The sequence below is a fragment of the Bombina bombina genome, chromosome 3 (genome assembly GCF_027579735.1).
Source record: "Bombina bombina isolate aBomBom1 chromosome 3, aBomBom1.pri, whole genome shotgun sequence".
NCBI lineage: Eukaryota > Metazoa > Chordata > Amphibia > Anura > Bombinatoridae > Bombina > Bombina bombina.
In genome coordinates, this window is record NC_069501.1 from 1,099,306,834 (window position 1) to 1,099,333,051 (window position 26,218).

The window sequence follows — 26,218 nt, forward strand, 5'->3', positions numbered from 1 at the left end:
CCCTGAACCCCCTTAGCATGTAAGCCTAAGAATCCAGCTGTTTGTTGATCACCTTCTCAAGAGCTGACTACAACAGTGCAACTCTTGGCAGGGCCCTCTACCCATTTGATCCCTATAATTATTTTGTTGTACTCCGCCTTTGTTAATAGCGCTGCGGAATCTGTTGGCGCTCTACAAATAACCGATAATAATAATAATCATCTTTAGATGTATGCTTACGCCTCGTCTAAGCTAAAGGAGGTGTTAGTTACTTGGACTACATCGATGCCCTGTTGTGGGCAGCCATTAGAAGTTCAATCTTTCTCTGTTGTTCTACTATGACTCAGAGAACTTCGATCCCTAGGGATGGTAGTTGCTCCTTCCATGGGCCTATGGCCACATCACCCTGAGTGCGCCCGATCTCGTTTGATCTCGGAAGCTAAACAGGCCTGGTTAGTAATTGGAGAAATAGAAGCTGGAGCGTTAACTGTTCAATTAGAGGCCGGTGAGGTAGTTCAGTTGGTAATTGCCAGACTACAAAAATGCCTGTTTAAAAGATCCAAGGTCACAGGTTCAAATCCCGGCAGGGCCGACTCAGCCCTTTATCCTTTCGAGGTCGATAAAAATGAGTACCATACAAAGCCTTGTCTTATAAACTTCCTGTACCAGCCACCGGGCATCGTGGCTGACTCCTGGTCTGCTGAGAAGCCTACCTGGTAATGGTACAGCTTAGGCTTTTTAGTCCTGTAGTTGCAGGTTCAATATTTTATGTTCCTCCTAATCAATGCTTCTGATTTTTCCTTTTAAGGATTGGACCTTGTTTGGTCTTGGTCTGGCAGAGTTTTCCTCTGACTTAAAGGGACAGTCAACACCATATTTGTTGTTTAAAAAGATAGATAATCCCTTTATTACCCACTCCCTAGTTTTGCATAACCAACACAGTTATATTAATATACTTTTTACCTCTGTGATTAACTTGTATCTAAGCATCTTCTGACAGCCCCCTGATCACATGACATTTTATTTATTATCTATTGACTTTCATTTTAGCCAATTAGTGCAGTGTCTGCCACAAGTCACGGGCGTGATCACAATGTTATCTATATAGCTTACATGAACTAGCTCTCCCCTGTTGTGAAAAGCATGTGACAAGAGGCGGCCTTCAAGGGCTTAGCAATTATCATATGAGCCTTCCTAGGTTTAGCTTTCAACTAAGAATACCAAGAGAACAAAGCAAAATTGGTGGTAAAAGTAAATTGGAAAGTTGTTTAAAATTACATGTTCTATCTGAATCATGAGCGTTTTTTTTTTTTTTGGACTTGACTGTCCCTTTAAGGGTGGAAAAAGATTTTTCTACCATTCGCCTACAGAGTAAGACTAAAGGATCAGTCTTGTCTGTTAAAGTACAATTTAAGATTCCCCCCAGGGACAGATTTTTGTAGAGAGCCTTTCTTTGAATTGGTTTCAGGACCTTCCTCTCTAGAAGTGATAGCTCCATTCTCAGTCTGGGAACGGAATATAGGTATTTATCTTTCTCAGGTTCCGACCTTCAAATAGTATTCATTCTTCTTTGGTTCAAGAGGGCCTGTTCATATTGAACATAGACCTGAGGGATGTGTATTTTTGCTCCCATTATTTTGGATCTTCTCAAGTTTCTGAGGCTTGTCTTCCTAGAAAGACGTTTAGGTCTTGTAGTATTGCAGGGTGCTCTTCTGGACAATTTATGATTCAGGGTCATCCTTCTTGAGCTGAATCCTTTTCATGAAGATCTTGTCCAATTTCTTTCTCATGGATGGTAAATTAATCTGGAGAGCCCCTATAGTTTCTCTGTTTAGGAGAAGATTTCCATCTCCTTTCTCAGCAGTTTACTGTCCGGCTAACTGCGAGCTCTTGTGCTCTGGTAAATAACCATTCTTGCAACCTGCAGGGTGGGAGTTTGGATCTGGCTGCAGTTGATTTTTCTTCATTTTTCAGTGACGTAATATGGAGGAATTGGTCTAATGTTATATTGGACTTCAATCCCTTTGCTATTTTCCATAGAACGGAGAACATATGAGCTGTCTCAGAGGATAGATCTAGATCAATCGACAAGAGATTCTCTCCCGTAGTAGTTTCTCAGCAGTATCTGTCTCAGGACGCATGCTTTTAGAGAGATTCCTGGGCGATGTGTCCATGGATGCCACCCTACTGAGCTGGTCTTGCCTTTAGGCACAGGGATTATGAATCGTAAGTGTCTGCGCTCCTCTTTATCATCTTGGAGTTGAGAGCGATTTACAATGGTCTGATGGCTTGGCCTCAGTTGTCCTTAGCTGGGTTCCTGTTGGACAATATCCCCTCAATGATTTACATCAACCACCAGGGAGGCACTGGGAGTGTCTTAGCCTGGTTGAAGGTGTCTGAATTGTTCAGTGGGCTTTCAATCATTGTCTGCCATCCTCTGTCCAGGAGTGTACATTGGGAAGCAGATTTTTTGAACAGTCAGACTTTTCATCCCAGGGAGTGGGAACTCCATCCGGAAGTGTTCTCCAGGTTCAAAACCAAATGGGGTTTACCGGTATTGGAGCTGATGGCGTCTCTTCAGAACACCAAGCTACCTAAGTTCAGGTTGAGGTTGAAGGATTTTCAAGCCTTCTGATAGATGCACTCAAGCAGGAGAGAATGCTGGTGATTCTAATAGCTCCTGCATGGCCTTGCTGGATCCGGTATGCAGATCTAGAAGAGTTGTCCTCTCTTCCTCCATGGAGATTTCAGCTGAGGAAGGATTCTCTGCTTCAGGGTTCTTTCCTTCATCATAGGATCTCGTTTCTCTGAAGCTGACTGCTTGGAGTTTGGACGCTCAATTTTAGCTAAGCGTGGATAGAGACCTTGGTTCAGGTTCATAGCCTGTCTCTAGTAAGGTTTACCTTTAAGATATGGCATAAATATCTCTATTGGTGTGAGTCTAAAGGGTAATTTTGGAGTAAGGTCAGGATCTTAAGGATTTTACCTTTTCTCCAGGATGGCCTTAAGAAGGGGTTATCTGTCAGTACCCTCAAGGGTCAGATTTCTGCTCTTTCCATTCTACTACACAAGCGTCTGGCGGACATGCCGTATGTTCAATCCTTTTGTCAGGCCCTGGTCAGAATCAGGCCTGTGTTTAATCTGTTGCTCCAACTTGGAGTCTTAGCCTTGTTCTTAAAGTTTTTTGAGCCTATGCATTCCATAAATATTAAGGTACTATCCTGGTTTGTTTTGTTTCTTACTGCTATCTCTTCTGCTCAGAGAGTTTCTGAACTCTCTGCTTTTCAGTGTGATTCTCCTTATCTCATATTTCATGCAGATAAGGCAATTTCCCCGTACCAAGTTTGGTTTTCTTCCTAGGTTGTTTCGGACAGAAATATTAATCACGAAATTGTTGTTCCTTCTCCCTTTTTACTAATCCTTCTTCTCATAAAGGACGTTTGTTATACAACTTAGACGTTGTGCGTGCTCTTAAGTTTTATTGCCGACTACAAAGGACTTTTGTCAGTCTTCTGCCTTGTTTGTATGCTTTTCTGGGAAAAGTAAGGGTCAGAAAGCTACGGCCACTTCTTTTTCTCTCTAAATTGAGAAGTATTATTTGTTTGGCATATGAGACTGCTGGACAGCAGCCTCCTGGGAGAATTACAGCTCATTCCGCCAGGGCAGTGTCTTCTTCTGAGGCCTCTGTTAAACAGAGCTGTAAGGCTGCAACTTAGTCTTTTTTTGTACACTTTTTCTAAATGGGATACTTTTGCAACGGCTGAGTTTTCTTTTGGGAGAAAGGTTCTGCAAGCAGTGGTGCCTTCTGTTAAGGTTACCTGTCTTGTCCCTCCCTTATCATCTGTGTCTTCTAGCTTGGGTATTGATTCCCAACAGTAATTGATGATCCGTGGACTCACCGTGTCATTAGAAAGAAAACAAAATTTATGGTTACCTGGTAAATTTATTTATTTTTTGACACGGTGAGTCCACGGCCCTCCCTGTTTTCCAGACAGTTTTTTTGTTATTTTAACCTTAGGCACCTCTGCACCTTGTGTTATTTCCTTTCTCTCCTTTCCTTCGGTCGAATGACTGGGGTTTGTGGGCAGGGAAGTGATACTTAACAGCTTTGCTGTGGTGCTCTTTGCCTCCTCCTGCTGGCCAGGAGTGGTTTTCCCAACAGTAATTGATGATCCCGTCGACTCACCGTGTCAAGAAAGAAATACATTTATCACCTAAGCATACATTTTAGTTTTTCTTGGCTAAGAAAATTTTAGTTGATGTCACTGTTACAGTACAGCATCATGGCTGTTTTAGTTTCCCCTCACAGACAGTAGAGGGGCTCATACACACACATCATCATGTGATCCCTGCCCCACCCTTCTCTAAAATGGGGAGTGAAACAATGTGACTTCTAAAAATGTGTTTGTGTGTTGTATGTGTGTAGTGTTAACCTGACAATACAGATATAAATACATGCTACAGTACAGTGCTACAGACACTCACTGCCATCCTTAAAAACTGCTGCTGAGCATGTCATAATTCTATCAGCTTTGTGCCTTTATTGAGGATGTTTGAAATATATAAAAATAATCAAATGTTAACCTTTACACCTCAGCAACCACTGTCTTTTTTTTCAACAGCTCATAGACAAATCTATCTGCATGCAAAACTTCATAAGGATTATTGTGGCAGCTTTTTTTGTAGCTTTGGGTCAATATTTTCAATGTTAAGAGATTGTGAAATCTACCTTTTTCAACACTTAATCACTCAGCATATTCTTTGTAAATTTACCTCAAAACAGCTTTTCTAGTCACTGAGGTTGCCCACCTACAGCCCAATTTTAAAGGGACATTCAAGTCAAAATTAAACTTTCATGATCCAGATGGAGCATGCAATTTTAAACAAATTTCTAATTTACTTCCTCCTACTGAGCATGTGCAAGGATTCACAGAATATACTATATGCACTTATGATTGGCTGATGGCTGTCATGTGATACATGGGGAGTAGAAATAGGCATAACTTTAAAATTTGTCAGAAAAACATCTACTACTCGTTTGAAGTTCGGACTAAGTGCTATAGCATTGTCTTTTTATCATTAATTTGTTTATTATACAAATCTACTGTATTTACTGTTACTTTTAAATACATTTGTTCACGTAATATAAAGTTTCAACAAACTGAGAAACTAGTCCGACAAACTCAAATAAACAAGCTATAATATTTTAACTAAAGCTGTTAATTTTGGCTTTGGTGTAAATGGGAAGTGTCTGTGTACAAATTAATCTTAGGGACAGGCTGATAAACAACTCCTGCTGCTTTATTTGTGGACAGTGACATTTCTAACAAGCAGAAAAAAATAAACAATATTTTGTTTTCATTAGTACAGGAACATCTATTTTACTAAAAACAAATGGTTGCATCTAAGAGAGGGCATTTTCAAATGTATTACCAAGATAAAAAATGTCTTTTTATGTCCGTTTGACTGATGTTGGTGGGTGCCAGGCAATAGTGCCTACAGGTTTACCACAGCTAAACTGTTGCACGTGCAAATGTCACTGCTGACTGACAATGACAATATTGTTCTATCCCTACAATCAACCTACACTATTTTCAGTCTGGGTTTGGGTTAAGCCCTTAGATGTCATATAGTTATTGTAGCCCTCACTGCCTTCTAAGTGTTAAACAGACATACACCCCTCAAGTAACATTCTAAATTTTATATTGAAGACCATGACCTTGTTTACACTGTTATTTAAACTATGAGAATGATCTCTTTACACATTTATTTTGCTTTCATTTAAATATTTAGTAAACTATTTATTTTTGTTTTGCAATAGATCGTCTAGCTTCAATTCGCTCTTTTGATCACATGCCCATAGTAAGTAATATTCATATTTTGGTTTTTCAAATAAATTACAAATGTTGGGAAACCTACAGTTTTCATTAATGTGAAAAAAGAAAAAAATATTCCCATAGGCACTTTTAGTAAACTAATTATAAAAAGTGGGAATGTATTTACAAGATACTATGATAAAAACAATTAAAAAGGAAAAAATATTTCCATATATCACTGTTTGTTAACCTGGAGAAAGATACAATATGTATCTAGAGTTAAAAAATGAGTTACTTACTAGGGGCCGTATGGATACAATTTAGACATTACTGGGTAAAGAGGCCCATTGTGTATTCAGCGACTACAAAAGGTCCCTGCTATATTACTGTCTATGATTTTGTGAGCCACCACAACCGGGTGTAATCAGGAATGGGTTTATCGTTATGTCACTGAAAAACTCTTCACAATTATTATGAAAAATAGTAGCGTACTGTTCAGTGCATAGACTATTAATATATACGGTTAGCTAGATTAAAAGTATTAACCACAAATAATTTTCTTGTCCCTTGTCCAGAGAGACACAGACAGGCAAACGGCTGACGCGCGTTTCGCCTGAGCTTTTTCAAAAGCGTAAGTGGCTCTGTTATCCCTAGTTTCAATGTATGAAGACAACTGTCATTACATCATCGGCCTGCCATGGAATATGGTTTACTCCCATTTAACAGTGCAATCAGTCTTCTGCAATAATTATCAATCAGAAATGTCATAGTCTCTAAGGGCTCCATGTACTAAGTAGCGAAAGCTTGCGGGCAGTTTTGCATATGTGAGCCTGCTTCCCACAATTTAAAAAACAACGGTCATTAGAATCCTGCTTCTTACACTCTACGCAACCTCTGAATTGGCGAGGAGAAATCACAGAGCGCTCGCTTAGTGATTGACAGTCACTTCTCTCACGTGATTGGTCGCGCGAGAGAAAGGGCGGGCTTTACACGTTCAGTTGAGTGTGTAATGATACATACGGGCATCAGATCCTTTTTAGTCACCTGCCCATATGTAGTGAAGGCGAGCGGACAACTTCTCGATTTAAGAAGTTGTCCGCTCAACCTTTAGTACATGAGGGGCCGTAATCATAGTCTTTTATAAGTTGTCTTATAATTTTATTTTCAGAATCATTTAAATATGTTCCTTTCATTTACACTGGTGAAATCAATTCTTTTTTCCTTATGTAATTTTAATATTTTAAAAAAAAAATTGTAGCATTTCTGACCATGTGTTTTCTTTCAGGGGGCTTTAAATCAATTCTTTAAACATCTTGAAGAAGAAAAGATTAGTTTAGAGAATCAACTAAAGGAATTTGAACATCGAATACAACAAGAAACAAAGGTTTTCATTGTTTGTTTTTAAATGTATTTATAAATTGTATATGTTGGTTTTTCTACAACATTGGAAAATAAATAGTTAGAAATGCTAAAACTGTAGCAAGAAAACTAAGTGGTTTCACTTTTTTTTTTTCATGTCCTGTGACTGCTGAGGATACAACAATGGTTCATCGTCACAACGTGCAAAATTGTATTTAGGGAATAAAACTTCAAATGTTAATTCAATGACACTTTACTATTACTAAAGAGGAACAGGACTTGGGAATTACTATTTTGGGTGATTTGAAATGTAATAAACCATGTAGTATTGCAGCAAGCAATGCCAGTAGAATGCTCGGTCATATAAGTAGTGGTATTTGCAGCAGGAATTTTAAGGTTCTTATGCCACTTTCACATATTACTGGTTAGAACCCCCCCCAAAGCAGAACAATGCTGTGATCTGAGATGTCATTGCAGAAAATGCAGAATGTTTGCAGAAAGAACGGGACGCATACAGGAAATGTTAGTGCTCTTGCTTTGGAGCTCTACTCCACATCAGGCTGTTCTCTTCAAACAGCACTGTGCTCTGGCTGTGCTGTTTAAGTTTTCCTTAACAAAGTGCAGCCAGAATGAAAGAGAAAAATTAAATACAGGGCTGCACTGCAATTCATGATGTTTCTCAGGAATTTTGTGAACCATGCCCCTAGCCTTTCCCAGCCTGCAAAGCTGATTATTCTTTTGAGCAATGCATTTTTTATTATTACATTTTTACCATATACAGTAATTATGGGAAGTTAGACCAAGAGCATAAGAAACAAATTTATTCAAAATTCAAAAACATTTTAAAAGCTTAACATTTTTTTTCTCTGCAGCTAATTTTCAACTGCTACAAAATATTATAACACTGACAATAGTTTCATTCTCAAGTTAAAGGAAGTACCCTCATTTTGTTCTCCCCTTTAATTTGTTCCTAATGATCAATTTTACCTGCTGTAGTTAATTAAATTGTTTACAAATATATATCTTTATATCAACATTTGAAATAGCTATTTTTTTGCCTGTGGCATCCTACCTATACTGAAAGTTTCTAGCATTGGCTATAGAGAAGCTGTGTAAACATAGCCAGCAGAAGGAATTACACCTCCATTGTGGGTTAGGAGAGATAACGTTAATTTTCAATTTTTCTCTCTGAGTGGCCAATTTTAAAACATTTGCTGGTTTAGACATGTTTTTCCACTCCAAAACTCGCAAGGGCAACCCTCATGGAATTCTATTAAAAAAGGGGCTGTCCCTATGAGTGGCGAGGTGTCTCCCATAGAAATAATTAGAGCTCTCTGCTAAGTAAAAGTGCACAATGGAGGATAAAGTATACAGGGAGAACCCGGCGTATGTTTAAACTTTAATATTATGCCTAATACAAATCAAATTATGATTTTTCAGTGCACTGTACCTTAAAAAGTTATTTTTGTTATTAGCGTTTGAGTATTCTCATAAAAGTTCGCCACCTTTTAGATTGTGAGAGAAAACTGTGAAATCGGTAGGGCGAAAATGTTTACAGAATTATGCTGGAATTTGAGAGATAATTTCATTTACGCCTAGGTTCTGCCCATTTTACGAAAAAACATCAATTATACTTTTTATTTTGAACTTATAAGTACACATTTCTATGTGTTTTTTCTCATCTAGTATACTCAAATAACAATTATGCTGTGCATATTTAATACAATTTATTCCTGTGTAAATTACATAATTTTTTTAATTTTTTTTAGAGAATTTTATGTTATGATTTTTGATGCACCTTAACAATACAATTTTTCTTCTGTAAAATGATGATGGTCCACAGTCCTCCATAACATATGGGATATATTTCCCACCACTAGGAGGAGGTCAAGAACCCATATCAGTGCTTTAAAATCTCTCCCACCTCCCATGTCTCTTTTAGTTTTGTTCTTGGCCTTGTAGGAGTTGGTTGAAAATAGAGGTTGTTCTGGCAACTTGATTTTGGATTTAAATTTGGGAGCTGAGACCAATGTGAAACCAAGAGACCCTGGAAATTATTATTCGCATAGAAGACAGAAGATAAACTTCACAGCAGCTGAATGATACAGGGACATATGAATACCCTTTTATGTGCACATGTATTTCCCTATGGGACTTCAGCCATAACTACCCACAGGCCTTGTGGGGACTCGTCCTTAGCCTCCCCCTGAGGAACACAGGTATTTCCTACTGCAATCCTCTGTGGTACTCTATACCTGCACTGGATGGGCTCTCTACTGGATACTGCTGCATTGACAAGGATGTGACATGCCTGGTAAGCACGTGGAGGGGTGCTGTGTAAGGTAAATGACTTTACTCAGCACACACACATCTATCTGCTCAGTGCAGTTAGCTGATCAATAGAGGAAACTCTGGTTAAGCAGGGGAGCATGTATTTATGAGGGAAAATTACTTATTATGCTTGGTGCACATTATTTAATTTTATTACACTCCAAAATGGCTTTCAAGCTTTCTCTGAGGTAAACTGGCTTCTCTTCCGTGGTAGCCCCCCACCTCAGCCTCTCCATTCAGGAGATGTTACTTAGACGTAAATAAGTTCAGGAAATTATAGGGCAGTCATTTCTAAAAGTACTCTAAGGGACATAAAACAACGTGAGCTAGACATAAAATCCTTAATAAGATTCAATAAAGATTTAACTGTGGAAACCCCATTAACCTCTTATTTTTCCATTGTAAGGGGAATCACAAGCGTATACGTGCTGATGGGCAGTGACGTCATGCGTGACGTTGCTAGCCACATGACACCCGATCCAAGCAGTGCACAGTATCATGCACTGCTTTGCTCTATTCCAAGATTACAGCACATGCAAGATTCATCCCCAATGACAATGAGCATATGTTGTCCCCTTGACAATGAGCATTATAAAGGTAAGTATAAATAGCAAAATGCAAACTTTTAATTCTTTTAAAAAAATGCTTCACATTATACTATTTATAATAATTATAAGGGCTACACTATGTTATATTTTTATATACATTTAATCTCCAGTATACCTTTTGCGAATATATAGACAGACGGATTGATAAATAGATAGAGATATATAAATAGATTATGAAAGTTTTGAAGAATGAGATTTTTTAGAAGGTCATATAAATATAATAGCCACCATGGCTATGGCTAGCTGTTGTCGCAAGGTCCTCTTTCCCATCAGGATCTCAAATCTCTAAATTTAATGGCGTGGAGGTTGAACATCTAGTTTTGAGACATAGAGGTTTCTCAGATTCGGAAGGCCTGTTTTGTGTGGTGCTCTTTTAAACAGTTTTCTTAGTATTCCTTTAAAATTTCTAGAATCCTTCACTTTTTAAAGGATGGCTTTGACAAGGGTTTGTCCACTAGTTTTCTGCTTTAAATATTCTTTTTGATAGGAAGTTGGCTAAACTTTCTGATGTTCAGACTTTTATCCAGGTATTAGTTTGATTTAGGCCAGTTGTAAAACCTATTTCTCCACCATGGAATTTGAATCTATTTTTTCCACTTTACAAGGTCCTCCATTTGAACCAATGCATTCCATTGACATCAAACTGTTGTCTTGGAAAGTACTTTTTCCTGTTAACAAACTCTTCTTTTGCAAGGAGAGTTTCTAAATTGTCAGCACTGTCTTGTGACTCTCCATTTTTAATTATTCAGAAGGATAAGGCTGTACTTTGTATCAAATATGATTTCCTTCCTAAGGCAGTTTCTACAGAAAATATCAATCAAGAAATTGTTATACCTTCATTGTGTCCAAATCCTTCTAAATCTAAGGAACAACTGTTATAGTAAAGAACAGAGGGCTACTAAGGTAGCACTGGATTCTTGTCTTAAATTATTTGCAATGCTTACTTGGTGGCAAGAAATTCAACTCCTAAGTCATAGCTCTTTCTACAAGAGTAGTTGTAACATTGTGGGGTTAATTAAATCTGTTCATTACTTACCGGATTGATCTTTTTCCATGATGCTTGCTTCCAAAATGTAGCCCTTAGTTACATTAGTGCGTATTCTATATTGATGTTTTATTGAATAATCTGGAATGCAATACATTTTACTGGAGAGCTCCTGCTTTTTCCCGGGGGTTTATGTTTTGATCTTGGAGCTATCGTAGCTCCCATTTTGTGAGTACAACTTACCTGTTTGGAATAAAGTTCTTTTATTACAGTATCAGATTATGTTCTCTATTCTCTTTTTTTTTTTGAGGAACTTGGGAACTTGCCACACAGAACAGCATCTGGGACTTTTTTTACAGTTTTTGAAAACTAAGAGCTCCATGTACGAAGCAGCGAGAGCTGCTTCCGAAACCCTTGCGGGGCAGGTTCGCATATGCGAGCCTGCTTCCCGCAATGTAAGAAGCAGCAGTCATTAGACCGCTGCTTCTTACACCCTACACCACCTCTGAGGTGGCGAGGGAAAATCACTGAGAGCTCGCTCTTGGTTATTGACAGCCTCTTCAGTTGTGCGATTGGTCACACGAATGAAGGAGCATGCATTACACACTGCGATTGAGTGTGTAATGATACATACGGGCCAGTGGATGAACAGATCCGCTGCCCGTATGTACCAAAGGTGGGCGGACAGCTTCGCAAGTTGAGAAGTTGTCCGCCCGCCTCTTAGTACATGGAGCCCTAAGTATCTATTTTGTATATCACCTTTGAACTTTTATTTTGTCTTATTGACACATTACTATACCTAGTATTTTATAACTAAATAGCATATTTATATAAAACATGATAAACTAAAGGATATTCCAAGCACACTGTACTAATGTCTGTATAAATATACCAAACAGATACACAGGTGTCGTCACTAGAAACAGCTAACTAATCAAATCAGTCCTTAGTTTTTTATAACTCTGTAGATGCAACTTTGGAATGACTGTACTGGCTAATCATCCAGTCTAATTCAGCATTTATTTTAGAGTGTGTCAGTAGTCTCACATAATTTATTGAAATATATTTATTTTAATTAACCATTCCATGAAATGTATGTTAGTGAACTGCAATTGGACTGGATTTTAACTGTACCCCAGTTTAAATTTTTCTGAAATGCTTAATAGTATTGTGAAACATATACAAAAGCATATAAGAATTAAAGTGCATATAAATTACTACTGTTTAACTCTAACTAACTGGTTTGCATTTTAGGCATACTATAAGGTCAATGATGAAAGAAGAATATATGTAACTGAAATTGCTCAGGTATGTATATAAAATAACATGTTATATAACATGGTGATATTTACTTAAAATCTATATGTCTTTATTATGTGATTGTGGCTACAAAACTATTTGTCATGAAGACAAATCTAACTTAAAGGGACACAAAACCCAATTTTTTTTCTTTCATGGCTCAGATAGAGCATGCAATTTTAATCAACTTTCTAATTTACTCCTCTTATCAAATGTTCTTCATTCTCTTGCTATCTTTATTTGAAAAAGCAGGAATGTAAGCTTAGAAGCCTGCCCATTTTTCGTTCAGCACCTGGGTAGTGCTTGCTGATTGGTGGCTACATTTAAAATGCTTAAAGGGACATAAAACAAGTTGGGATAGAGACCAAATATAATATGTACTTTAATTACTTTACCTGCAAATTTATACTGCAATGCCTCGCCATTAACCCTTTCTTTTAAGTTTATGAATTGTACAGCTCTAACTTCCCCCACACAATTCCTTCTATGGCTGTATCTGTATCTACCATTGCTTTGGTAGAATGCAGAAGTGCACAGTGATTATCTGCTGGAGCATGCCTAGAAGCAAATAAGCTGCTGTGAACTAAGTTAATATACAATGCCTGTGTTTCTGATGCTAAACACTGATAAAGGGGGTGGTGGATCAGACTACTCCCGCCAGCATGTCTATGTAACTTATTTTGCTTATTTTTGAAAATTATTTTAAAATACTTGCCAGCAATTTTTAAACAATTTTCTTTCCTAAGATATGGAGAGTCCACAACATCATTCAATTACTAGTGGGAATATCACTCCTGGCCAGCAGGAGGAGGCAACAAGCACCACAGCAAAGCTGTTAAGTGTCACTCCCCATAATCCCCAGTCATTCTCTTTGCCTCTGTCAATGGAGGAGGTGAAGTTTGATGTCTGAAGAAATTCATTCCTTTTTCGGGTACTTTTTCCTGCAAGCAAGGATTTGGGTTTAGCTAAGTCCATGTCAATCTCTTCAGTAGAGTAGTGGTGACTTTTAAGCAGTTAGGAAGTTGTAGGTAGTCCTTGGTTTGTTTCCTAACACATTGCTGCCCATGGTACAGAAAGCCAGAGTTGGTTACTCTGTTCTTTCTTTTTCTACAGCTCTCTGTAAGAAGTATGTGTCCTTTCACGTCTTGTGAGCTGTCTTCCTGCCGGACAGCTAGACTGCAAGTAAGTGCTTTTGTCTACTTGGTCTTGGAGACTTGCACTTCAGAAGAATATGTCATATGCAGTAGATGGGGACATTTTTAAATCCTTTATACAGGATTTTCTTTGGCAGTGGGCAGGTACATTATGTATGTTGAGACTAGGCCTTTATTGGGACGTTTTTCCTCTTTGGGCTAATTTTGTTGAAATACTTTATTAGTATGTGTGTGGCTTATGTTTTATACAGGGATTTATGTATAAACTTAAAATTTGGCAGTTGGTTTTCTTTGCTTGCTTAGCTAGAACAGGCTAACTGACAGACTGCTTAAGTTTGAAACCAGCTGCATCTACTTGCGTCTTATGTTGTAGGCAGAGGGAAATGCACGCCTTTTACTTGCTGCATAGTTTCTTCTCTCTGCCGGACATGTGACCTCTCTGCTGTTGGATATTTTTAGTCTCTTTGGGTTCGATCTACTATACAATCGTTTTAGAGACTTCTGGCAGCCAAATTGTAGTATTAAAAATGCTTAAAGTGACAGTGTGTTTAAAAAATTTCTACAATTTGGGGAATTTTTTATTTAGTATTATGTACATGGACCAATACTGTGTTTTTTGACAAATGCTTGTTATGCTTAGAGGCACACATTGTTTTGCCTATGCAATTCTGTGCTGCATGCTTAGCTAGAACACTTCAATTTAAAGATACATTGTTACCCTCTGAGCCTAATGTGTCTCAGGATGATGCTGTTCAGGCAATGCCACAGCTTTCTCCTCAAACGTCCCAAGCCTCTATGGCGTCACATACAGTGCCCTGCAGTTCCTCTCAGCCTCCTGGAGGAGTTTATTTGCCTGCAGATTTTGCTGCACAGGTATCTTCTGCGGTATTATCTGCTTTTCCTGTGCTGGGAAAAAGCAAGAGGAAAATTAGAAATTCAGATAGTAAGGTTTCTGTTCCACCTACTGCTACCCAGGTTGCCCTCCCTCATAAGTCTGATGAGGAGGATACACCGGTAGCCTCTGAGAGTGAAATCTCAGATTCGGACAGTATTATTCCTTCATCTAATACTGAAGAAGTACATTTCAGATTTAAGATTGAACATCTTCGTGTACTGCTAAATGAGGTATTGGCTACTTTGGACCACTCCCATACTTCTGTCGTTGTCAACCCTAAGAAGTCTAGTAAACTTAAAAAATTCTATGATGTTCCTTCCTCTGTGGAAGTTTTTCCTGTCCCAGAACGTGTGACGGAGAATTTTTCACAGGAATGGGAGAAGCCAGGGATTCCTTTCTCCCCGTCTCCCGTATTTAAAAAGATGTTTCCTGTTGCTGACTTCATTAAAGATTTTTGGTGCATGGTGCCTAAAGTAGAAGGATATTTCTACTCTGGCTAAGAGAACTACGATCCTTATAGAGGATAGCTGCTCCTTTAAGGATCCCTTGAACAAAAAGCTGGAAGCTTATTTGAAGAAGATGTTCATCAAAGTCTTCAATAGCATCCTGCAGTTTGTATTGCCACAGTAGCAAGAGCGGCATCTTATTGGTGCGATGCCTTGTCTGAATCAATTTTAGTAGAGACTCCATTGGAGGAGATACAAGATAGGATTAAGGCTCTCAAACTAGCCAATTCCTTTATTTCTGATGCTAACATGCAAGTTATTAGACTGGGAGCCAAGATGTCTGACTTTACTGTCCTAGCCCGCTGGGCTTTGTGGCTAAAATCTTGGTCAGCTGATGTTACCTCTAAGTCCAAGCTTTTGGCGCTTCCTTACAAGGTGAAGACCTTGTTCGGACCTGGTCTGGCACAAATCATTTCTGATATTAAGTGTGGAAAAGGGTCTTTTCTACCGCGATACAAGAAGAACAGACTCAAAGGACGTCTAAGTAATTTTCGTTCCTTTTGTAACTTCAAAGGTCAAAAATCTTCCCCTCCCTCTTCCAAGCAGGACCAGTCCAAGTCTTCTTGGAAGCCCAATCAGTCTTGGAATAAGGGGAAGCAATCAAAGAAACCCTCCGCTGAGTCTAAGTCAGCATGAAGGGTCGGCCCCCGGTCCGGGATTGGATCAAGTGGGGGGCAGACTTTCCCTGTTTTGTCAAGCGTGGAGATGAGATGTCCCCGATCCTTGGGCTGTGGACATAGTATCTCGGGGTTACAAAATAGAATTCAAAACATTCCCTCTCAGGGGCAGATTCCACCTCTCAAGATTATCTGCAGACCAGGTAAAAAGAGAGGCATTCTTGAACTGCGTTCAGGACCTTTCCTCCCTGGGAGTGATTGTTCCAGTAAGGGAACAGGGTCTAGGATTCGATTCAAATGTGTTTGTGGTTCCCAAAAAAGATGGTACTTTTCGACCCATTTTAGACCTAAAGTACCTCAACAAGTTTCTCAGGGTACCGTTCTTCAAAATGGAAACCATTCGTTCCATTCTTACTTGGGTCCAAGTGGGTCAGTTCATGATGATCATAGACCTAAAGGACGTGTATCTTCATGTTCCCATCAACAGGGATCATCACAAATTCCTGAGATTCGCCTTTCTTTCATGTAAGTAGCAAGAGTCCATGAGCTAATGACGTATGGGATATACATTCCTACTAGGAGGGGGCAAGGTTTCCCAAACCTCAAAATGCCTATAAATACACCTCCCACCTCACTCATATCTTAGGTTTACAAACTTTGCCTTCAATGGAGGATGGTGGAGCAAGTTGTGCTTGATTTCTTCTGTGAAAGGTGCTTCTAAGCATTTTGAAGCCCAATTCATCTCAAAGTACAGTGTTTGTCTGAGGGATGTGAAGGGAGTATTGCCTGATGATGCCTTGTTTTCAACTATGGGAAATCTATTCTAAGGCTCTCTGTAAATTCGGTTGTGGGGATTCATCTGCTACCTCCCTTTATAGATCGACATTATACTCCTCTACCATTACCTCTGCTGATATGTTTCAGTACTGGTTTTCCTGTCTGCTATATGTGGATGGGTGTCTTCAGGTAAGTATATATTATTTTTGAAGACACTCTCAGCTATGTTTGGCACTTTATATTTTAAAGTTTTAATATATATTGCATATATTTGCCATGAGTCAGGTCTGTGTTTATTTCCCTTTGCAGTCTAACAGTTTCAGCATGGAAATTATGTTTTTGGGAGAAATTTTGTAATTTTTTTCTTACCTCGAGTTCCAGCTAGTTTTAACTTCGGACTTGTTTTTTCAAATTTTCATGGGCAAATTAGTCTTGCGATGACGCAAAATGCATTCTTGGCGCAAATATTTCTGGCGCGGAGGTTGTGTTTGTTGTGACACGAGTCACGTCATTTCTTGCGTCTTTGCGCCAAAAAAATTTGCGTTAACAAAGTCTTGCCTGTTATTAGACCATAATTCAGGCTCGTAAGCCTGTTACTCGAAAAATTTACCATAAGGTATGGCGAAAAATACCTTTATTGGTTTGAATCTAAGGGCTACTCTTGGAGTAGGGTCAGGATTCCTAGAATTTTGTCTTTACTCCAGGAAGGTCTGGAGAAAGGGTTGTCTGAAAGGTCAGATTTCTGCATTATCTATTTTGTTACACAAGCGTCTGGTGGATATGCCAGATGTTCAATCTTTTTCTCAGGCCCTGGTCAGAATCAGGCCTGTGTTTAAACCTGTTGCTCCTCCTTGGAGCCTTAATCTTGTTCTTAAAGTTTTGCAGCAGGCTCCGTTTGAGCCAATGCATTCCATAGATATTAAGTTGCTATCTTGGAAGGTTTTGTTTCTTATTGCTATCTCTTCTGCTCTGAGAGTTACAGAACTCTTGGCTTTGCAGTGTGATTCGCCTTACCTTATCTCTCATGTGGATAAGGCAGTTCTTCGTACTAAATTGGGGTTTCTTCCTAAAGTGGTTTTGGATAGAAATATTAATCAGGAAATTGTTGTTCCTTCTCTCTGTCCCAATCCTTCTTCTCATAAAGAACGTCTGTTGCACAACTTGGATGTTGTGCATGCTGTAAAATTCTACATACAGGCGACTTAAGGATTTTCGCCAGTCTTGTTTGTTTGTTTGTTTCTCAGGAAAGCGTAAGGGTCAGAAAGGTACTTCTACTTCTCTTTCCCTCTGGTTGAGAAGTATGATTTGTTTTGCTTATGAGACTGCTGGACAGCAGCCTCCAGAGAGAATTTCAGCTCATTCCACTAGGGCTTTCAAAGATGAAGCTTCTGTGGAACAGCTTTGCAAGGCTGCAACTTGGTCCTCTCTGCATACTTTTTCCAAATTTGATACTTTTGCCTCGGCTGAGGCCTCTTTTGGGTGAAAGGTTCTTCAAGCGATGGTGCCTTCTGTTTAGGTCTGCCTGTCTTGTTCTCCCTCCCTGTTCATTCTGTGTCCTCTAGCTTGGGTATTGGTTCCCACTAGTAATTGAATGACGTTGTGGACTCTCCATATCTTAGGAAAGAAAACTAAATTTATGCTTACATGATAACATTTCTTTCTTTCCGGATATGGAGAGTCCATTACCCCACCCTTTTATTAAGACAGTTATTTTTTACTAAACCTCAGGCACCTATACAACTTTGTGTTATTCTTTTTCCATTTCCATTTTGTCGAATGACTGGGGATTATGGGTAGGGGGAGTGACACTTAACAGCTTTGCTGTGGTGTTCTTTGCCTCCTCCTGCTGGCCAGGAGTGATATTCCCACCAGTAATTGAATGATGTGGACCCTCCATATCCGGAAAGAAAGAAATTTATCAGCTAAGCATAAATTTTGTTTTTATCCAAACTATTTTTTACTTAATTGGCCCTTTTAGTAAATGCACAGATGTTTTATGGCACTTTAAAATTACATGCTCTATCTTTTTTAGTTTCTGTATATAGACAATGGAAGTCAAGTAGACTGAGTGTGCAGTTTGGATGATGTTGTAGGGTGCTCAACAGCTGTAATATTGATCCTTCTTGGAGTTCAGCAATAAAAAGAAGTGACCTACCAGTAGCCCATAACGTAACTTGTATGCCTCTTAGATTTCATGAAATGTTAAAGATTGTAAAGAGACACTATATGTGAGCTATTCGTTCCTTACAAAATAAAACCATAATGTGATTTTAAAAATGAGTATTGCACCTTTACATATTATACTTCTCAAGGCTAAGGCAATTGCTTGATTGTTTTTTTTATTTTTATTTTTTAATTTGTTGTTGCTAAGGATGAAAAAAACAGAGGCCAAAGTGCCGAGTGCACTAAAAGGGAAAAGGGTTATGATACTCAGATAAGAGGAGGGAGAGCTAAAAAACAGAAATTGGGATAGCCAGTTGAGAAGTATGAGAAGAGAGAGGATAATGCCTGTACAGTTTATGTATATTTACCTTAAACTAAATGATTGTTTACAGCATTATTTAAGACAACTTATAGATTTATATAGTAGTTCCCTAAAACAAAACATCCCACCTCATAAAAAAAGCAGGACATGCTCACTGACCATACACAAGCACATTGTCCTTTTTATACTCAGATATGATCTGTAAGGACAGCTCAGTAAATGTGTCCTTATGTCCCATCACACTGTCTAATTTACTCCCAACCATCATTTAGGGCTGTTTGTCTCCTTCTATACCCCTCATGCCCCCTGTCCACTGCTCTCTTTTATACTCCCTTTGTCCTCTGCAGCAACCTCTAAAGAACATACAAGTTTCTTCTTTTTTAAGCCAATGGAAAATTGCTTTATTTATTCCTGTTTTGCTCTCCTGGAAAATGAAGAAGGTACAGTTTATTTTGTCCTTTCTTTCATATAATTGGCAAGAGTCCATGAGCTAGTGACGTATGGGATATACAATCCTACCAGGAGGGGCAAAGTTTCCCAAACCTCAAAATGCCTATAAATACACCCCCCACCACACCCACAATTCAGTTTTACAAACTTTGCCTCCTATGGAGGTAGTGAAGTAAGTTTGTGCTAGATTTCTACGTTGATATGTGCTTCTCAGCTTTTTAAAGCCCGGTTCCTCTCAGAGTGCAGTGAATGACAGAGGGATGTGAACGGAGTATTACCTATTGAATACAATGGTCATCCTAACGGGGATCTATTTCATAGGTTCTCTGTTATCGGTCGTAGAGATTCATCTCTTACCTCCCTTTTCAGATCGACGATATACTCTTATATACCATTACCTCTGCTGATTCTCGTTTCAGTACTGGTTTGGCTATCTACTTTATGTAGATGAGTATCTTTTGGTAAGTATGTTTCTTTTATTTAAGACACTCTCAGCTATGGTTTGGCACTTTATATTTAAAGTTCTAAATATATGTTTATACTTATATTTGCCATGATTCAGGTTTATCAGTATATTTCCTTTTTGCAGACTGTCAGTTTCATATCTGGGAAATGCATATATATATATATATATATATATATATATATATATATATATATATATATATATATATATATATATATATATATATATATATTCTTACCTGAAGTTTTCAAATTGACTCTCTTTTCTAAATTGCGGGCTGTTAGGCTTGCGGGAGCGCAAAATGCTATAATTTATTGCGTCATTCTTGGCGTCAGACTTTTTTGGAGCGAGAATTACATTTGTTGACGTTATTTTGTCATTTCTGGACGTCTTAGTTGGCGCCGAGTTTTTTCACATAGTTGCGTCATCTATGACGCTCGTGTTTGTTGCAGACGTTTTTGGCACCAAAAAATATTTTGTCAGTTGTGGGCTTCATACTTGGCGCCAAATTTTTGACATTATTTAAGACTTCATTTCTTTTTGCTTCTGGTTTCCAGAGGCTTATTTTGTTTGCATTTCTATCCCATTCCTGAAACTGTCATATAAGGAAATTGATAATTTTGCTTTATATGTTATTTTTTCTTTTACATATTGCAAGGTGTCTCAAACTGACCCTGTCTCAGAATCTACTACTGGAATCCTGCTGCCTGATGTCGGTTCTACCAAAGCTAAGTGCATTTGTTGTAAACTTGTGGTAACTGTTCCTCCGGGTGTAGTTTGTGATAGTTGTCACAAACCTTTACATGCAGACAATATTTCCATTAGTAGTAGTCCATTACCTGTTGCTGGTCCTTCAACATCTAATGCTCAGGATATTCCTGTTAATATGAGAGAATTTGTTTCTAATTCCATTCAGAAGGCTTTGTCTGTCATACCGCCTTCTAATAAACGTAAAAGGTCTTTTAAAACTTCTCTTAAAATTTATGAATTTTTAAATGACCGACAACATTCTGATTTATCTATCTCTGATGAGGATCTATCTGGTTCAGAAGATTCTGCCTCAGATATTGACACTGACAAATCTTAATACTTATTTAAAATGGAGTATATTCGTTCCTTATTAAAAGAGGTGTTGATTGCATTAGATATGGAGGAGACTAGTCCTCTTGATATTAAAACTAGTAAACGTTTAAATTCGGTTTTTAAACCTCATGTAGTTATTCCTGAGGTTTTTCCAGTTCCTGATGCTATTTCAGATGTGATTTCTAGGAAATGGAATAGACTGGGTACTTCTTTTACTCCTTCTTCAAGGTTTAAGAAACTGTATCCTTTGCCAACTGATAGATTGGAGTTTTGGGAAAAGATCCCCAAAGTTGATGGGGCCATCTCTACTCTTGCAAAGCGTACTACTATTCCTACGCCAGATAGTACTTCTTTTAAAGATCTTTTAGATAGGAAACTTGAATCTTATCTAAGGAAGGCTTATTTATGTTCAGGTCATCTTCTTAGGCCTGCTATTTCTTTGGCTGATGTTGCAGCTGCTTCAACTTTTTGGTTGGAAACCTTAGCGCAACAAGTACCAGACCATAATGTGTATAGCATTGTTAAGTTAATTCAACATGCTAATAATTTCATTTGTGATGCCATTTTTTATATAATTAGAATTGATGTTAGATATATGTCTTTAGCTATATTAGCTAGAAGAGCTTTATGGCTTAAATCTTGGAATGCTGATATGACTTCTAAATCAACGTTGCTATCTCTCTCTTTCCATGGTAATAAATTATTTCGTTCTCAGTTGGATTCGATTATTTCAACTGTCATTGGGGGGAAGGGAGCTTTTTTGCCTCAGGATAAAAAATCTAAGGGTAAATTTAAGGCTGCTAACCGTTTTCGTTCCTTTTGACAAAATAAGGAACAGAAACCTGATCCTTCCCCTAAGGGAACGGTTTCCAATTGGAAGCCTTCTTCAGTCTGGAATAAATCCAAGCCATTTAAAAGATCTAAATCAGCCCCCAAGTCCGCATGAAGGTGCGGCCCTCATTCCAGCTCAGCTGGTAGGGGGCAGACTGAGATTTTTCAAGGATGTTAGGATATAAAAATTTTGAATCGTTATGTAAGAATACCAACATTCAAGATGGTGACTATAAGGACTATTCTGCCTTTTGTTCAGCAAGGGCATTATATGTCCACAATAGACTTACAGGATGCATATCTTCATTTCTCTTGTAAGGTGTATCCAGTCCACGGATCATCCATTACTTGTGGGATATTCTCATTCCCAACAGGAAGTTGCAAGAGGATCACCCACAGCAGAGCTGTTATATAGCTCCTCCCCTAACTGCCATATCCAGTCATTCTCTTGCAACTCTCAACAAGCATGGAGGTAGTAAGAGAGAAGTGGTGAAATATAGTTAGTTTTTTCTTCAATCAAAAGTTTGTTATTTTTAAATGGTACCGGAGTTGTACTATTTTATCCCAGGCAGTAATTAGCAGAAGAATCTGCCTGTGTTTTCTATGATCTTAGCAGGTTGTAACTAAGATCCATTGCTGTTCTCACATATGACTGAGGAGAGAGGTAACTTCAGCGGGAGAATGATGTGCAGGTTATCCTGCTATGAGGTATGGGCAGTTAAATTTTTTTTCTAGAGATGTAAATGCTAGAAAATGCTGCCGATACTGGATTTATGTAAGGTAAGCCTGGATACAGTGATTTAATAGCGACTGGTATCATGCTTACTTTCAGAGGTAATACTCTTATAAATTTGCAATATAAAACGTTTGCTGGTATGTTTAAGCGTTTTTATGTATGCTTTGGTGATAAAACTTTATTGGGGCCTAAGTTTTTCCACATGGCTGGTTTAATTTGCCTAGAAACAGTTTCCTGAGGCTTTCCACTGTTGTAGCATGAGTGGGAGGGGCCTAATTTAGCGCTTTATTGCGCAGTTAAAATTACAGACTGAAACATCCAGCTTCCCTCAGGAGTGCCCTGAATGCTATAGGACTTCTCTAAAGGACTCATAGGCTTTCCAAAGTCGTTTATTGGGGAAGGTAGGGCCACAGCAGAGCTGTGGCAGTTTGTTGTGACTGTTAAAAAACGTCTATATCGTTTTTTTGATCCGTTTTTTGAACTAAGGGGTTAATCATCCATTTGCAAGTGGGTGCAATGCTCTGTTAGCTTATTATACACACTGTAAAAATTTCGTTTGATTTACTGCCTTTTTTCACTGTTTTTCAAATTCTGACAAAATGTGTTTCTCTTAAAGGCACAGTACCGTTTTTATATTTGCTTGTTAACTTGATTTAAAGTGTTTTCCAAGCTTGCTGGTCTCATTGCTAGTCTGTGTAAACATGTCTGACATAGAGGAAACTCCTTGTTCATTATGTTTAAAAGCCATGGTGGAACCCCCTCTTAGAATGTGTGCCAAATGTACTGATTTCACTTTAAGCAATAAAGATCATATTCTGTCTTTAAAAAATTTATCACCAGAGGAATCTGACGAGGGGGAAGTTATGCCGACTAACTCTCCCCACGTGTCAGATCCTTTGACTCCCGCTCAAGGGACTCACGCTCAAATGGTGCCAAGTACATCTAGGGCGCCCATAGCGTTTACTTTACTGTCAGCGGTATTAGCCAGACTACCTGAATTTAGAGGAAAGCGAGATAGCTCTGGAGTTAGACGAAATACAGAGCAAGAGCCATGTCTGATACTGCCTCACAATATGCAGAAGCTGAGGAAGGAGAGCTTCTCTCTGTGGGTGATGTTTCTGACTCAGGGAAGATGATGCAACCTGATTCTGATATTTCTACATTTAAATTTAAGCTTGAACACCTCCGTGTGTTGCTCAGGGAGGTTTTAGCTGCTCTGAATGACTGTGATACAATTGCAGTACCAGAGAAATTGTGTATACTGGATAAATACTATGCAGTGCCGGTGTGCACTGATGTTTTTCCAATACCTAAAAGGTTTACAGAAATTATTACTTAGGAATGGGATAGACCAGGTGTGCCGTTCTCTCCCCCTCCTATTTTTAGGAAAATGTTTCCAATAGACGTCACCACACGGGACTTATGGCAGACAGTCCCTAAGGTGGAGGGAGCAGTTTCTACTCTAGCAAAGCGTACTACTATCCCTGTTGAGGACAGTTGTGCTTTCTTAGATCCAATGGATAAAAAGTTAGAGGGTTACCTTAAGAAAATGTTTATTCAACAAGGTTTTATCCTACAGCCCCTTGCATGCATTGCTCCTGTCACTGCTGCTGCGGCGTTCTGGTTTTAGTCTCTGGAAGAGGCTTTACAGGTAGCGACTCCATTGGATGACATACTTGACAAGCTTAGAGCACTTAAGCTAGCCAATTCTTTTGTTTCTGATGCCATTGTTCATTTGACTAAACTAACGGCTAAGAATTCTGGTTTTGCTATCCAGGCGCGCAGGGCGCTATGGCTTAAATCATGGTCAGCTGACGTTACTTCAAAGTCTAAGCTGCTTAACATTCCCTTCAAGGGGCAGACCCTATTCGGGCCTGGTTTGAAGGAGATTATTGCTGATATCACTGGAGGAAAAGGTCATGCCCTTCCTCAGGATAGGTCCAAATCAAGGGCCAAACAGTCTAATTTTCGTGCCTTTCGAAACTTCAAGGCAAGTGCGGCATCAACTTCCTCTAATGCAAAACAAGAGGGAACTTTTGCTCAGTCCAAGACGGTCTGGAGACCTAACCAGACCTGGAACAAAGGTAGGCAGGCCAAAAAGCCTGCTGCTGCCTCTAAGACAGCATGAAGGAACGGCCCCCTATCCGGTAACGGATCTAGTAACGTTGGAAATTATATCCCATGGATATCTTCTGGACTTCAAAGCTTCCCCCCCAAAAGGGAGATTTCACCTTTCACAATTATCTGCAAACCAGATAAAGAGAGAGGCATTTCTTCTGTTAAGTGTGATCAGTCCACGGGTCATCATTACTTCTGGGATATTAACTCCTCCCCAACAGGAAGTGCAAGAGGATTCACCCAGCAGAGCTGCATATAGCTCCTCCCCTCTACGTCACTCCCAGTCATTCTCTTGCACCCAACGACTAGATAGGAGGTGTGAGAGGGCTATGGTGATTATACTTAGTTTTATATCTTCAATCAAAAGTTTGTTATTTTAAAATAGCACCGGAGTGTGTTATTACCTCTCTGGCAGAGTTTGAAGAAGAATCTACCAGAGTTTTTGCTATGATTTTAGCCGGAGTAGTTGAGATCATATTGCTGTTTCTCGGCCATCTGAGGAGAGGTAATCTTCAGATCAGGGGACAGCGGGCAGATGAATCTGCATAGAGGTATGTAGCAGCTTTTATTTTCTGACAATGGAATTGATGAGAAAATCCTGCCATACCGATATAATGTCATGTATGTATACTTTACACTTCAGAGAATTACACTGTAAGAAGTACATAAAGCTGTTTAATAACTAGAAATTATGTTTAACGTTTTTGCTGGAATGTAAAATCGTTTTCATTTGCTGAGGTACTGAGTGAATAAATGTTTGGGCACCATTTTTCCACTTGGCAGTTGCTTAAATCTGTTTTTTTCTGTCAGTTTCTGTTCTCCCTCACTGCTGTGTGTGAGGGGGAGGGGCGGTTTTGGCGCCTTTTTCTATGCATCAGTTATTTCAGTCAGCAGCTCATTGTATTTCCTGCATGATCCGGTTCATCTCTACAGAACTCAGGGGTCTTCAAACTTATTTTGAGGGAGGTAATTTCTCTCAGCAGAGCTGTGAGAATTATAGTTTGACTGAAATAAAAACTTTTATTCTGTAATTTGTTTCCTGCTTTCAGAAATTGTTATCTTTGTTAATGGGATTAAACCTTTGCTAAAGTTGTGTTGTTTACAAGGATTGAGGCTATAACTGTTTCAATTTATTAATTTTCAACTGTCATAGATTTTCTGTGCTTCTTAAAGGCACAGTACGTTTTTAATTGAATTGTATTCCAAGTTGCAAGTTTATTTGCTAGTGTGTTAAACATGTCTGATTCAGAGGATGATATCTGTGTCATTTGTTGCAATGCCAAAGTGGAGCCCAATAGAAATTTATGTACTAACTGTATTGATGCTATTTTAAATAAAAGTCAATCTGTACAAATTGAACAAATTTCACCAAACAACGAGGGGAGAGTTATGCCGACTAACTCGCCTCACGTGCCAGTACCTGCATCTCCCGCTCGGGAGGTGCGTGATATTGTAGCGCCGAGTACATCTGGCCGGCCATTACAAATCACATTACAGGATATGGCTTCTGTTATGACTGAAGTTTTGGCTAAATTACCAGAACTAAGGGGTAAGCGTGATCACTCTGGGGTGAGAACAGAGTGCGCTGATAATATTAGGGCCATGTCAGATACTGCGTCACAGGTTGCAGAACATGAGGACGGAGAACTTCATTCTGTGGGTGACGGTTCTGATCCAAACAGACTGGATTCAGATATTTCAAATTTTAAATTTAAACTGGAAA

General features: G+C 38.8%; 1 protein-coding gene across 2 annotated transcripts in view; it reads left to right on the forward strand.

Moving 5' to 3' along the window:
- The window catches only part of CCDC169 (coiled-coil domain containing 169), a 66,797-nt gene that overhangs the window by 17,788 nt on the left and 22,791 nt on the right, over window positions 1–26,218 (forward strand). For both annotated transcript variants that reach the window (XM_053708442.1, XM_053708443.1), the window contains 3 exons: window positions 5,801–5,841; window positions 7,081–7,179; window positions 12,333–12,386. In XM_053708442.1, coding sequence (XP_053564417.1) covers window positions 5,801–5,841; window positions 7,081–7,179; window positions 12,333–12,386 — 194 coding nt within the window. The remainder of the gene's footprint in view (window positions 1–5,800; window positions 5,842–7,080; window positions 7,180–12,332; window positions 12,387–26,218) is intronic.